Raw genomic sequence first — 13,899 nt, forward strand, 5'->3', positions numbered from 1 at the left:
CGAAGTCTGACCCGGAAGTGACGCGCTTGGGCCCGTCAGACTGTGTTGATGTTTTGTGCACGAGCTCTCGCCCGGGAAGAAGGAGACGTATTTCAGGTTTTTTTCTCGTTCGTTTGTATGTTGTGTTCCGTCCAAACGTCGATGGGAATCGTCGTGTTCTCGACGGGGAACATTCGCTCGATGATTTGCGGCTAGCCACGTAGCTCGACGCCAAACACAGACAAGCTTTTGATCCAAAAAGGCGGACCGACTCGTCGCCCTCTACCCCTCCACCTCACCCCCACCCCTCCTCCTCCCCACCATGACGATCCTGCCCAAAAAGAAACCCAGCTCGGGGGTCGGGGTCGCGGATCACGCTGATGACACCGACCGGCGGAGCGTCGCGGACCCTCACCAGCACCCGCACCCCCACCCTCACGCGGGCAGGACCGGAGCCCGGCCCCGTGCTTCTCCCCCGCCGTGGACGTACCAGCCCGCGCCGCCTTCCACCAGAGATGAGCGGCGGAGCATCGAAGCGGGCTCCCGGCCGCAACAGGCCTCTCCTCCGCCTGGCGGCTCCGTGGCCTCCGCGGGGCCGTGCGACGGTCGGGACGGCGGCGGCGGCGGAGTCGGCGGCGGCGGCCTGGTGGCGACCTCCCGCGGGGAGCTGGTGGTGCAGGCCGGTGTGGTGGGCTGCGGCGGGAGTATCGGCGGCTGCTGCTCCGGGCCCGGACTCAGTAAGAGGCGGCGGCAAGCGGGCACCTGCTCCGGCTCGGCGGCGCTGGCCGGAGGCGGGCAGGCCGGCGTGGGCGGTCCCGGCGGCGTGGGCTCCAGCCAAGAACCGGACGAGGGAGCCGGCGGCAACAACAGCGAGGACGAGTACGAGAACGCCGCCCGCCTGCAGGCAGTTGACCCGGCCACCGCCGAGCAGGTAAGCGCCGGAAATTCAATACAGTGTAGGGGTCTTGAATCGCGTCTAAAATGGACGCTCCGGGACGTGGGAGTGAGTCAATGAAGGTTGTTTTAGGCTCATGTCAATCACGTCGTCGCCATGGCAACATGGCTGGGCTAGCCATCACTCAAAGACACTTCTGATAGCCAGTAATGAAATATAAATACCACAGTACTCTATTGAAGTAATGTGCGGCACGTGCTCGACTGGTTAACGCATTTGCCTCACAGTGAGGAGGTCATGAGTTCGATTTTGGGGCCTGGCCTTCCTGTGTGCAGTATGCATGTTCTCCCCGTCCCTGCGTGGGTTTTCTCCGAGTACTCTCGTTTCCTCCTGCATTCCAAAAACATGCACGGTACAATACAATACAGCTCTATGTGTATAGCGCCTTGAACAACAGCTAAAATGTAACAAAGCACTTTACATATATTGTAAAATAACAATCATAATACAACAATAAAAAGTGAAAACAGTTATTCAAACACAAATTAATAACACTAACACATATAGAGTAGACACCAGAAAATAATTGTGTGTGTGTGTGCTCTCCCCCAATTTCCTGAAAAAATTAATTTATATAAGTGACAGAGTGGGATAAGCATCCATCAACAGGTTTGGCGTTTCAGGTATTTTCTCACAGGTATGCATAGAGTGCTTGGTTTGATTGTCATTGAGTCATTTCAAAACGTAATGGTAAGCCTGCACATCTGTGCAATTCGTCAGAGCAGTGGAAAAATCAGTTCGACACTTCTCTCAATGGTCAAGTTAACGGTCTCCGAGTTTCCACCACCTCTATTTTTGAACCAACTTTCCACTTAAAATGTAAATCAGTGCCATCGGTCTGTCTCGCCTTGAAGCAATTTCCTTTTTGGCTGACAACCTACGCCGGTCGAGAAGAAGGCCAAATTGATCATTCGGTCCATTTACGTGTTGTCTCAATTGGGCTGCCTTTGTCAAATGACATTGACGTTTGTTTATGCGTGAGCTTTGACCAGGAGTCTTCAAGGCTCTCTGGTATTCTTTGGCCAAAATACACACAGGCCCAAGAATTATTGCTCACTTCACACCCACTTGTAGCACTGCTGAAAGTCACTTGGGCTGGATTGACTCTTAATTATTCTTCCAAATGTGGACAAACATCTGATACGTGTTGGTTATCCGCCAGTTAATGTGCCGTGTCAGTCAATGGTCCGCAACTTCCGGTACCGGGCCACGGCCCTATTGGGACCGAGCCGCACGGAGACAGTCAGCAAATTGACTCCATCAGTGGTGGAAATGTACGCGACTCGAGCCGATCGGAGTCCCCCCTTCTAACATTGATTTGCAAGTTGAAATTGAGAGAATCCGCCAAGAAATGAAAGACGAAGCAGTAAAGAAAAAGTAAGAGGAACAAAGGGACCAAACATACGTCATAGATAATTTGATGATATTCTCCCCCCCAAAAATGTTGTAAATTTGCATTTCGTTCACAGAATTGTATTTTAAATTGCTTCGTACATCTGCAAAACCGTGTACAACGATATTCTACGGCAATATTTAACAGTGAAGAACTTCCAATTATGTCGAAACTTTCATTGATTTTGGGGAATATTTACAGCTCCTATTTTTCCCTATTGACAGACATCATCGCATTTCGAGCCGTCTGTCTATCACTGCCAACAAGCAATCAGAAGGAGAAAAGATGTTTACCATCGCCGTGAGAATGAAAACAAATCTTTTTTAATTCAATATATGATGATTTGCACTACAGGCGTCGCCCTGGAATGCAGGTCTTGTAATTTGTGGGCGGTCCTTAACGCAGACGGTAAGGGACATACAGCGTCGAGCGTTGTTATTCCAGATACCTTTGTCGTGACAACCAAGACAGTTCTCAAAATTGTCACACACATACCACACGCGATATAGTCGCAATTGCAGTTATGATGCGGACTACGAGTGTGGAATCTGAATGTTAAGCCAATGTCCGATATCCTGGCTGTCACGTTTTAGTTGCTCCCCTAAAGTACAGCGTGTGTGTATGTGTGTGTGTGTGTGTTTTGCTGAACGAGGGTTTTCCAAGTGTGGGTGTTTACTTAGCTTTTCTTAAGCGTGCTTGTGGTGACGCAAAGTTTTCCTCGTGATTCGTATGGCTCACGGTGGAACAGAAACGCTCTTCACGGGCGACCGTTTCGGCGCAGCTAGCAGTTGTATTCCAACCGATATCAGTCGTGTCAACCCCAAATCATTTCGCTCAGCTGCTCTCGCAGAGTCACGTGACTGGATCCTGCCCGCTAATTTGCCCAATGAGGATTCCATCACTTCCTCCCTTTTTGCCGCCATCAAGTGACTCGTTGGTCGAGCCAGTATTAACACTCGCTAATGTGATCTGGCTCATCGTGAAAGCAACATTGACGATATCGATGAGGAAATATCTTGCCCACGCTTGCTTCATACCAAAAAGACTTGATTATGATGGCTCATGGTAACTATGCTGAACCAAACTTGTTTTTAAAAGTTTGCATCACGCTAGGTTGCTATTTCGAAAACGCATTTGGCCGCATACGGAAAATTGAAAACGTTACATTTTTTGCACTACGCGTATTGGGGATGAAGGGGGCGGCGCTTGGCACAGACCAATCGCACTCATCTTTGCGTCTGCAAAACTGTGAAGCCGAACAGTGTGGTTGTGTGATTTGAATTTAATCCCACTTGACACCGAAAGCATAAAGTGGACATTTGTAGTGATGGGAATACCTCTGACACACATCAGTGATATAATGTCATTTTAAGAAGACATCTTCATAAAATTATGGACGTCTCATTACCCCAAAACATTTGTGCTTGCTCCTTTGTCAGTCTCCTCCCTCCTCGATGGAATTTCTGGTGGGAGGTGCTCGCATGTACCGGTAATAAAAATAGCGCGAGGACTTTGGAATGTGCAATTCGAGGAATGAGATGCGCCCTTTGTCTTCTCTTCCTTTTTCCTTTTCTTCTTCTCTTTCCTTATCTTGGTAATTACCAAATATCTTTGGTGCATTACCAACGGTGGACTGAAGGTGGCAGTAATGCACAGAAAGTGGGTGACGGTGGAAGTCTAATTTTTATTCCCCACAAGTCATACCTGGGTATAAATTGCAGAAACAGCCAAACTATGAAAAAACGGTGTGAATTAATTATTCCCCAAAATATGTTCTATTAGAATTATACTGATCATTAAATAAGGTGCAAGTATGGTACAATAAATAATGCAGAGTCATGTTGAGGTACCCCTCATTTAAAACAAGTCAGGCCAGGCTGACTCATTGCCATGTTACATTTAATATCCATCCATCCATTTTCCGATCCGCTTTATCCTCACAAGGGTCGTGGGGGTTGTTGGAGCCTATCCCAGCCGTCTTCGGGCAGTAGGCGGGGGACACCCTGAACCGGTTGTCAGCCAATCACAGACATATATAATATTAGTTGCTTATTTCCATATTTTTTGCTGCCTTGCATTGACACTTGTGTACTTATCTACGTGCAATTTGCATGTCGTTGCTGTGAATGTAAAAAAAAAAAGGCATGTCGGCCTCATAGGCAACGTTGGTCCTTTGCCCCGTACATACAGTTTTTCATTGATCGCCCTTGATCCAAGCTATGTCCCTTGCTTCACCTGAACAACTCCTCCACTTTAGAGAGGTGTGTGTGTGAGAGAGCTTGCGAAAATCATACGGGCCTCCCCGAGCCAGGCGTTTCGACTTTTCGTATTAGGAGGTAAAATTGTGGAAACAGTGTCACTGTGGGAACAGTGCCGCTGTGGGAACAGAACTCGCTGGTGAACCGACGACTTTTTGTACAGTGTTTTCACTCCGCACAGCTGTCATTCTGACTGTGTGTGCGTGCGTGCGTGCGTGTGTGTGTGTGTGTGTGTGTGTGTGTGTGTGTGTGTGTGTGTGTGTGTGTGTGTGTGTGTGTGTGTGTGTGTGTGTGTGTGTGTGTGTGTGTGTGCGCGCCCAGCAAGAGCACTGGTTTGAAAAAACTCTGCGGGACAAGAAAGGTTTCGTCATCAAGAAGATGAAGGAGGACGGTGCGTGTCTCTTCAGAGCTGTCGGTGAGTCAAATGCTTCTTCCGGTGGCCACCAGGTGTCACTGTGGTGCGTGGAAAGAATCACTTGACAAGTTCTTACGAGCCAATACATCTTTATTTACGTATCGCGCTTTCACATGAGTTGCAGCTGTAACAAAGCGCTGACCACAACATTTCACATAAAATAAAAAAGAATCAGTAGCTATGGCATTGTACTGCCTGAAGCACTCATCCTGGCTGCTCAGGAGCAGGCCCTGAGCACCAGAGCCATTGAGGCCCAGATATACCACACTAGACAAGACCCAAGGTGTAGGTTGTGCAAAGAGGCACCTCAGACGATCCAACACATAACTGCATGGTGTAAGATGCTGGCAGGGAAAGCCTACATGGAACGCCATAACCAGGTGGCTGCCATAGTCTACCGAAACATCTGTGCGGAGTATGGAGTGGAAACCCCAAGGTCAAAATAGGAAACACCTCCGAAGGTGGTGGAGAATGACAGAGCGAAGATCCTGTGGGACTTCCAGATCCAGACTGACAAGATGGTAATGGCGAACCAACCAGATATCGTGATCATAGATAAAGGGAAGAGGAAAGCCGTTGTAGTGGATGTAGCGGTCCCAAGTGATGGAAACCTCAGAAAGAAGGAACACGAGAAACTCGAGAAATACCAAGGGCTCAGAGAGGAGCTGGAGAGAGCCTGGAAGGTAAAGGTGACAGTCGTGCCTGTGGTGGTCGGAGCACTCGGGGCAGTGACCCCCAAACTAGATGAGTGGTTGCAACAGATCCCGGGAACAACATCGGACATCTCAGTCCAGAAATGTGCAGTGCTGGGAACAGCAAGGATACTGCGCAGAAACCTTTGTAGGCAGCTGTGGTTGTTTCAAAGTGCTCCATAAGCAAAGTTGAGCCGAAAAATGCGCTATGACAAAGTCATCTGAACACATTTTCATATTTTACCACGGAATTGGCAACGCCATTTAGCAGCTATGTGTGTGTGTCAGCTGACCAGGTCTATGGCGATCAGGACATGCACGAGGTGGTGAGAAAACACTGCATGGACTACCTGGTGAGTGGCACTTAGCTTCTTGTCATTCCTAAAAAATAAACTAAAATCAATGTGTGTAAATTTTGCCAAATACTTTGATGAATAAGATCATTCATTTGGATATTAAAATGTTGTTTTATTTATGTTCAGATAATGGAACGATGGACAATGCAATGAAATAATGTGTTCTATGCAGTCCCACAAGTCTAAACACGAAAGGCATTGTAATTAATATTGCGGTTGTTTTTGTCCTTCTCGGTTGACAAAAAGGCAGAAATATGCTTAACTCATATTCCACAAACACAATATTAACGAGAATGCCGCGTTGAGATTAGTTGCGGCCGACATCTTATTGCAAAGAAAATGTTAGGCTTGACATCTGCTTTAATTACCAATTTTATTGAAACAAATTGAGACTTGTTACATCTGGGTGATTTTTTAAATGGATTTTTTTAGTTACAATGAATCAAATAATTAAAACTATTTTAGGAAGAAATGGCTAAATTAATGTGTATTATCTTACTCATATTTTTCATTCAATAAATGCATTTTTATTAACACATTCAGTACCAGCCAATTCTGGACCTAGTCTGAAAAGACGTTTAAAAACGTCTTTGGGAGTGAATGAGTTAACTTATTTTTAGGGAGAAAGCTTCAAGTAAGATAGGTGCGTGTGTGTGTGTGTGTGTGTGTGTAAAAACACATTTTATGAGCATTGTTGTTTTTTTTTATTCTGGCTTTTCCCTCGCAGATGAAAAACGCAGACTATTTTTCCAACTATGTGACGGAGGATTTCACCACATACATCAACCGGAAAAGGAAAAACAATTGCCATGGCAACCACATTGAGATGCAGGCCATGGCAGAAATGTACAACCGGCCTGTGGAGGTGTACCAGTACGGCACAGGTGTCCTCTGCTCGTTCTCGCCTTGTTCCTAAGTTGTTGTTTTTAGGGCTGTAATGACTCACCAGTCCATGTCGAAATAAGTTAGCATGAAGATAAAATCCAATTTGTACCACAACAGCACGTCTACAATCACCACCACAAAATAACAGCTGATGCCCACGTCACTCACCAGGCCAGGCCCTCCTCTCTAAGCCATACGCACTCAGAAACGCAGTTACTGCTGTAGAACGTGAGGATACTGATCAAGTGGACACAAATCGTACTTGCATTTCGCATGCACCTGATTCTGGTTATTCATGCGAAATCAGTCTTTCTCTGATTAATCAGTGGTACAATCGGTGAAATTCTTTATTCGAACAATATCCAAAATCTGCAGCCCAACTTAATTTCATTATGCTCATTGTAACTGACAATCAGCTGCCTCCAGGCTAAGCCCCGCCTCTTCCTTTCACAGAGCCAATCAACACCTTCCACGGCATCCAACAGAATAACGACGAGCCCATCCGAGTGAGCTACCACCGTAACATCCACTACAACTCTGTTGTCAACCCCAACAAGGCCACCATCGGCGTGGGCCTCGGCCTGCCCGCCTTCAAACCGGGGGTACGAACCTGCACGCTCGCACGCCATTTATTTATTTGCTTCTTCTCTAATAGGTGCACTTGCACAAAGACGCCACCTATAGACAAATTACTCCGCGGTTTACCGTGGCTAAGAGTGGGCCGCATGTGAGTTTTCAAACAGAGCAGCCAGCATGTTTGGAGATAGATTAATTTAAAACAAAAAAAAGCATTTTAAACAAATGTGCAGTGCCCAATTATTTTATAGATTAAAAAAATATATACAGTATATATATATGTGTGTGTATATGTACTGTATATTTCAAATATATATATTTAAATATATATACAGGTACATAGTATTGTATTATATATACACAATATATATTAGGAATTGCATTATATTAATATATTGATCCAGCAGTGACACAATAGGCAAGAAGGGCGGCAGAAATGCCTTACTGCCCCCCCACCTTTTTTTTTCTTCAGTGGTTGATGGTATTGTCCGAAATTCACTGATCCAATTATTTCATAAAAATTAATGGTTAAACACTCGCCATATCATAATTTCCTTTGAAGTGTTTGCTGTACCAAAAAAAAACAACTAACAGGTAATGTAATTTTTAAAAAAAGTTTTAAAATCTGCATTTAACTTTTGTAATTCATTTTATCCAGGTTGTCACCTTCATTAACTGTACTGGCAGTATTTCACTCACTCGCCTCAACTCAGAATTGGCTGATTTAAAAAAAAGAAAACACACACATCTGGGGAAAGAGTCTGCTAACTAAAGATTGACTTGTTTGACTCGTCACTAAATCCATCTTTATTTTAATTTTTATAAATGAGTGGGCAGACATTCTTGACACCCAACTATGAAAATAAAACACGTTAAAAACTCACCTTCCATATTATGATGCCTTTAAATCACATCCCTAGTACGCGGACCAATCCCTGATGAAATCGGCCATTAAGACGTCCGAGGAATCGTGGATCGAACAGCAGATGTTGGAGGACAAGAAGCGAGCAAGCGACTGGGAGGCGACGTGCGAGGCCATCGAGGAGCAGGTGGCCAGGGAGTCGTACCTGCAGTGGCTCCGGGACCAGGAGAAGCAGGCCCGACAGGTTAGTGCATTTTTGCTTGTCATGTTTGATTGACACAACGGCTTTACGTTGATACAGAATGAGAACAAAGGTCAAATAAAAGACAATTACCGTGGAAGCTTGATCAACGAGTGTCCCAACATATGACTTTTTCGAGTCATCCTTTGGATGTTTTTTGTTTGTTTGGGTTTTTTTTTTTTTTTTTTTTAATTATCTTGCTTTGTGTTATGAGCTAGACGTCAGGTACGCGTGCGCTTTAGTTACCCCATCACTCAATTGAAGTTAAAAAAAAAAAGATGCAACTGTGGAGGAACACCTACCTATTGTAATCTTCGTCTCTCCAGCCCAGGAAAGCCAGCGCCACCTGCAGCTCAGCCACAGCGGCGGCCTCCAGTGGCCCGGAGGACTGGGCGGCTCGGTCGCCGCGGCAACGAGACGCCGACCCCTCCCACTCGGACCTCACCAGCGCCCCGTCGACTGTCATCAAGCCGCCTTCCCCCGCCGGTGCCGCACTCATCCTCAACAAACCGCCCTCACCTTGTGCACCAGGTAATGTCTAATAAAGTTCTGATTAGTCTGGTCAATTCAAGTCAGATGACGGGTTCATTTTTTGGGTAATTAAAAGATTACAACATTAAAGTCAAGAAGCAGTCCAGCAAATGTTAGTTTTGGGTGTAGTTGAAATAAATGAATGCATGTTATCATCATTATTACTACTCATAGCTGTATTTGACTTTTTGTTAACAATTTTGGCAAATAATCAAAGATTGCAGCTGCTGCAAATGTTCGAGTATATAAAGATAAGTAGAATTGTCCAAATAATAAAATTTTACTGTTGGACGATTTGGGCCACCGTTAGCAAACTTGCAGTGGCCCACCTCAGACACGTGGTGGCCACGGGCCATCGGGCCACTGTTAATGTCGACCCCCGCGCAGTTGAATAGCTCAAGAGGCAACTTTCAATTGGGTAAATTCCTGCTTTATTTTTATGTTGTGTCGTCAATTTCCATTCAATCCCATGAGAAGTTTCCGACTTGAAAAATCTCAGGGATTTTGCAGCCCTACAGGTGACGCACCTTTTTGTTAGCATGTTTTTAATGTTTGTTACAATTTGTTTGTATGTTTGCAGGTCCCAGTAATCAGAGTCGTCATCATTTAGAGTACAGAGCCATTATGCAGGAGATGTCACCGACGGCATTTGGTGAGAAAGATCAAATGTGTCCATGATCTGGGGAGGGATGATTTTTTTTTTCCTTTTCTTTTTTTACCCCCCAAGCATTTTTTGTTGCCGACACGCCGGACCCCCATTCTGTAACAATTTTCTGACTTTCGTATGTTTTCACAAATTGATACTGTTGGTCACTCCACATGTTTGGATGCTTATTATTATCCATCCATCCATTTTCCGAACCGCTTGATCCTCACTAGGGTCGCGGGGGGTGCTGGAGCCTATCCCAGCCATCTTCGGGCAGTAGGCGGGGGACACCCTGAATCAGTTGCCAGCCAATCGCAGGGCACACAGAGACGAACAACCATCCACGCCCACACTCACACCTAGGGACAATTTAGAGCGTCCAATCAGCCTGACATGCATGTTTTTGGAATGTGGGAGGAAACCGGAGCACCCGGAGAAAACCCACGCAGGCCCGGGGAGAACATGCAAACTCCACACAGGGAGGCCGGAGCTGGAATCGAACCCGGTACCTCCGCACTGTGAAGCCGACGTGCTAACCACTGGACTACCGGGCCGCCTGCTTATTATTATTCTTGTTAATTTGATGAATATTACTTTCAATGTATTTATTGATTTTCGACTCAAAGACGAAAACTCTACAATGCGGAACCCCCTCCTTTCCATCCCTACCCAAACAAGTTATCCGAGTGATGTTTTACTTTTGAGACGGACAACCTGCATGAAAGAGAAGGCATGAGGTAAAAGTAAGGGCGACCCGGAGAGAACTTAGCCTAACCCGGAGAGAAGTTAGCCTAACAAAGCGAAGCAAAGGTGTGAAACTGAAGAAAGAACTGTCCAAGAAATACAGCCAGGATGTCCACGGATGAGGTACTTGAGACTACCAAGCAACGACTCACAGCCTTCGCTGCTCGCTTGAAGAGGTACACGAGAGCGGTCGAAGCCAGGAGAATCAACTTGATGTTCTCCAACAGCCCAGCTCAGCTCTCCTCTCAGCGGCAAGGTAGCAACACCGAAACAGACCCACCCAAGGCCGAGACCGTGCAATACTGAAACAGTATCTGGGAAGCGTCGCAAAATATCACTTTTACAAACGGAGCACAGCAATGTCCCAGAACAAGAACCGATCATCATATAACATTGGCAGATGAAGAGGTGGACAGCACCGGGGCCCGACATCATTCATGGCTTCTGGCTAAAAAAAAAAAAAAAGCTAACAGCTCTTCATGAACGCTCGGCAGCACAAAGGGACCAACCAGCTGTTAGCATCCGGGACCAACTCACAATGGCTAACCCAAGGTCGGACAGTCCTCATCATGGGAGCAACTCTATCAAATTACCGGCCTCTAACCTAGGGGGAGGGGGTTGTAGGGGAGAGAGAAAGAGAGAGAGAGAGACACACACACACACACACACACACAGATATATATCTATATATAAAATAGAGCGGCCCGGTAGTCCAGTGGTTAGCACGTCGGCTTCACAGTGCAGAGGTACCGGGTTCGATTCCAGCTCCGGCCTCCCTGTGTGGAGTTTGCATGTTCTCCCCAGGCCTGCGTGGGTTTTCTCCGGGTACTCCGGTTTCCTCCCACATTCCAAAAACATGCATGGCAGGCTGATTGGACGCTCTAAATTGTCCCTAGGTGTGAGTGTGGGCGTGGATGGTTGTTCGTCTCTGTGTGCCCTGCGATTGGCTGGCAACTGATTCAGGGTGTCCCCCGCCTACTGCCGGAGATGGCTGGGATAGGCTCCAGCACCCCCGCGACCCTAGTGAGGATCAAGCGGTTCGGAAAATGGATGGATGGATATAAAATAGGCTGCTTATATGTCATGTAAATGGTAAATGTGTGTTGACCCCCCCCTGCTCCCCCAGGTCTGAGCGACTGGGAGGATGACGAGATCCTGGCATCAGTCCTGGCTGTGTCCCAGCAGGAATATTTGGACAGCATGAAACATCAGAGCGGTTCCGTTCAGCATCGAGAGCGAGAGGCATCGCCAGACAGCAGCTGATGGACGCACATAAGCCACAAATGAACCCCCACTGCCCCCGTGAACCACTGAAGACAAAGCCAGAAGAAAGAAATGCAGTTTTTTTTTCCCCCTTTCAAAATCTCATCCATCCTTCCCTCACTCTTGTCTTTTCCTCCGAGCGGGAACTTGAGCGGATTCTGTCTCAAACAAGGCAGTCAGAAATGGGCTAACCACGCATCAAATCACGGGAGAGATCTAATCCACGGGATCAAAACACGCACACTTCTTCTGCTCGCATGTTCCGCCTTTTTTTTTTATTTGACCGCTGAGCGGCTACGACCACAAGCCAGCTCTTGTCGCAAGAAACAATGTTGCCACATGACATCACTTTTGATTTTTGAATTTGTTTTAATTTATTCTGGTTTGCACAAACTACACCACTCACAAAATTTCGGAGTGATGGGCGTTTGGCTACAATTTCAGGAAGAACCTGAGATCCACTCTTAACCTTCCCAGGTGAAATTGCATTTGATCTTCAGTGCTGTTTGCACAACTTTTTCCTCGTACGACAGGCAAACTTGGCAGCTGTTTAGATGCAGAATGGACCTATACGTTTCCTTAGAATTGATCTTCAAACGGTTCTCTTTATCGCACTAACAACACCTCGCAATTGTGTACCTCGCCATTGCAAGGTTTTAAATGGCAAACAGCCACCGAGTTTAGAGTCAATTGCAGCAGAGAGACTGGAAGTGTCACAAAAAGGCAAAGAAGTCGATGTCCTTGGAAATTAAAAATAAGAAAACGCGTGTGAACGTTGCCCTTCGGTTTCTAGTTTGAGAACAGCAAGTTCGTAAGTACTGAAACATTAAACAGTTGAATTGAGTCGTTTTAAAAGCGTAGGGGTCAAAGTTCACCAGAAAAAGCTCGAGCGTATTTGAGGTTCATCCTTAAATTTTGGCTGAAAGCCCAATATCTCAAACTTTATTGTGAGTTGTGTAAATATATTTCGAGAGGAGCTCACGGCGATCGCCTCTTTCTGATTGGCTGTCAGCCCAACTACGAGTTTATTTCGTCCACAGTAGCCAAAACACAAAAGCGAGCAAGCTCACGAGGTTATCGTTTAAAAAGGATAGTTGCCAATTACCTGCTTCGCTAGTCTTTTGCTGGTGAAAATGAGATTTCTTGGCGCCGTGTGAGCTGATATCAGCTTGCTGGGACAAAGGGAAATTTATTGCAGGTTGAAATGTTTTCAACGCTCAAGACGTTGACGTTCTACTTCAGTGAGCTGGCGTAACTCGCCTAACTGCAATGTTAAAATGTCATCGCTTAGTTGTAGCGGTTCTTTTTGACGACTTAGCATTAGCATGTTATCCGCTGACAGGCAAATTTAAGTTTCCCTTCTGGTTTGTAGAGAAAGATTGTTCTTGAACATGTAGCACAACAAAGTGAGCAAGGCTAATAGGACATAAAAGACAGCAAGGCCTCATGCTACACTCTTCACGCCTGAAGTCTACTTGTACAAGTTGATAGGACTTCCTGTTGGCAACCAGTGTGTTTGAGTTCCATTGATAGCTTGGATATCTATTTTTTAAAAATGTCTGTCTTCCTCTTCTTACCTCCATCATCATCATCCTTAGCTGCATGTTTCATCATGACCAATATTGCCATGGAGACAAAGTGACAAATGAGAGACAAGAACAGAATTGTCACATTTATCCTCTTTATGTTTGATTATTGTTATTATTAATAATATAAGTTTGCTTTTATTTTATCTCTTGGGATGAAAAAAAATCAGTTTTTTTTTTCTTGGAATAAAAAGAGGAAAATTGTTTCAGACAGAATGAGCTGCTAATTCTTGAAAAGCTGCACGATGACAGATGCGGGTGTGCCACTTAAATGGAACAACTTGTTCAAGGCCTTCTGCTTCATCCTGTCCGAGTCGTTGGCTGTGTTTGGAATCACTCCCTGACCTGCTCATTTTCAAGTGCCTTGTAGCTTTATTGCGATTTGGTGTGCCGAGTGTGTAATACGGGTTGTCCCCAATCGAAACTAAATTGGTGACCCTAGAATCGCCCCTGCCCTTCATAATTTCCTCAAAAATTTCACAGGAAAACTACACATAGCTATATTGCGGTTCCCTTT

General features: G+C 45.8%; 1 protein-coding gene and 1 pseudogene across 1 annotated transcript; both read left to right on the forward strand.

Moving 5' to 3' along the window:
• The first annotated feature begins 15 nt into the window (after positions 1–15).
• On the forward strand, positions 16–13,598 carry otud5a (OTU deubiquitinase 5a). Its single transcript, XM_086112570.1, has 9 exons — positions 16–910; positions 4,907–5,000; positions 5,981–6,045; positions 6,776–6,932; positions 7,387–7,535; positions 8,430–8,615; positions 8,939–9,143; positions 9,724–9,795; positions 11,660–13,598. Exons 1-9 carry the CDS (start codon positions 302–304, stop codon positions 11,794–11,796), a joined length of 1,674 nt encoding a protein of 557 aa, XP_085968696.1. The 5' UTR covers positions 16–301; the 3' UTR covers positions 11,797–13,598.
• Positions 9,928–11,234, forward strand: LOC147210559 (uncharacterized; annotated as a pseudogene).
• Positions 13,599–13,899: the final 301 nt, after the last annotated feature.

The sequence above is a fragment of the Hippocampus guttulatus genome, chromosome 1, assembly GCF_054856545.1.
Source record: "Hippocampus guttulatus isolate MCC_2025c chromosome 1, RoL_Hgut_1.0, whole genome shotgun sequence".
In the NCBI taxonomy this organism is placed as follows: Eukaryota; Metazoa; Chordata; class Actinopteri; order Syngnathiformes; family Syngnathidae; genus Hippocampus; species Hippocampus guttulatus.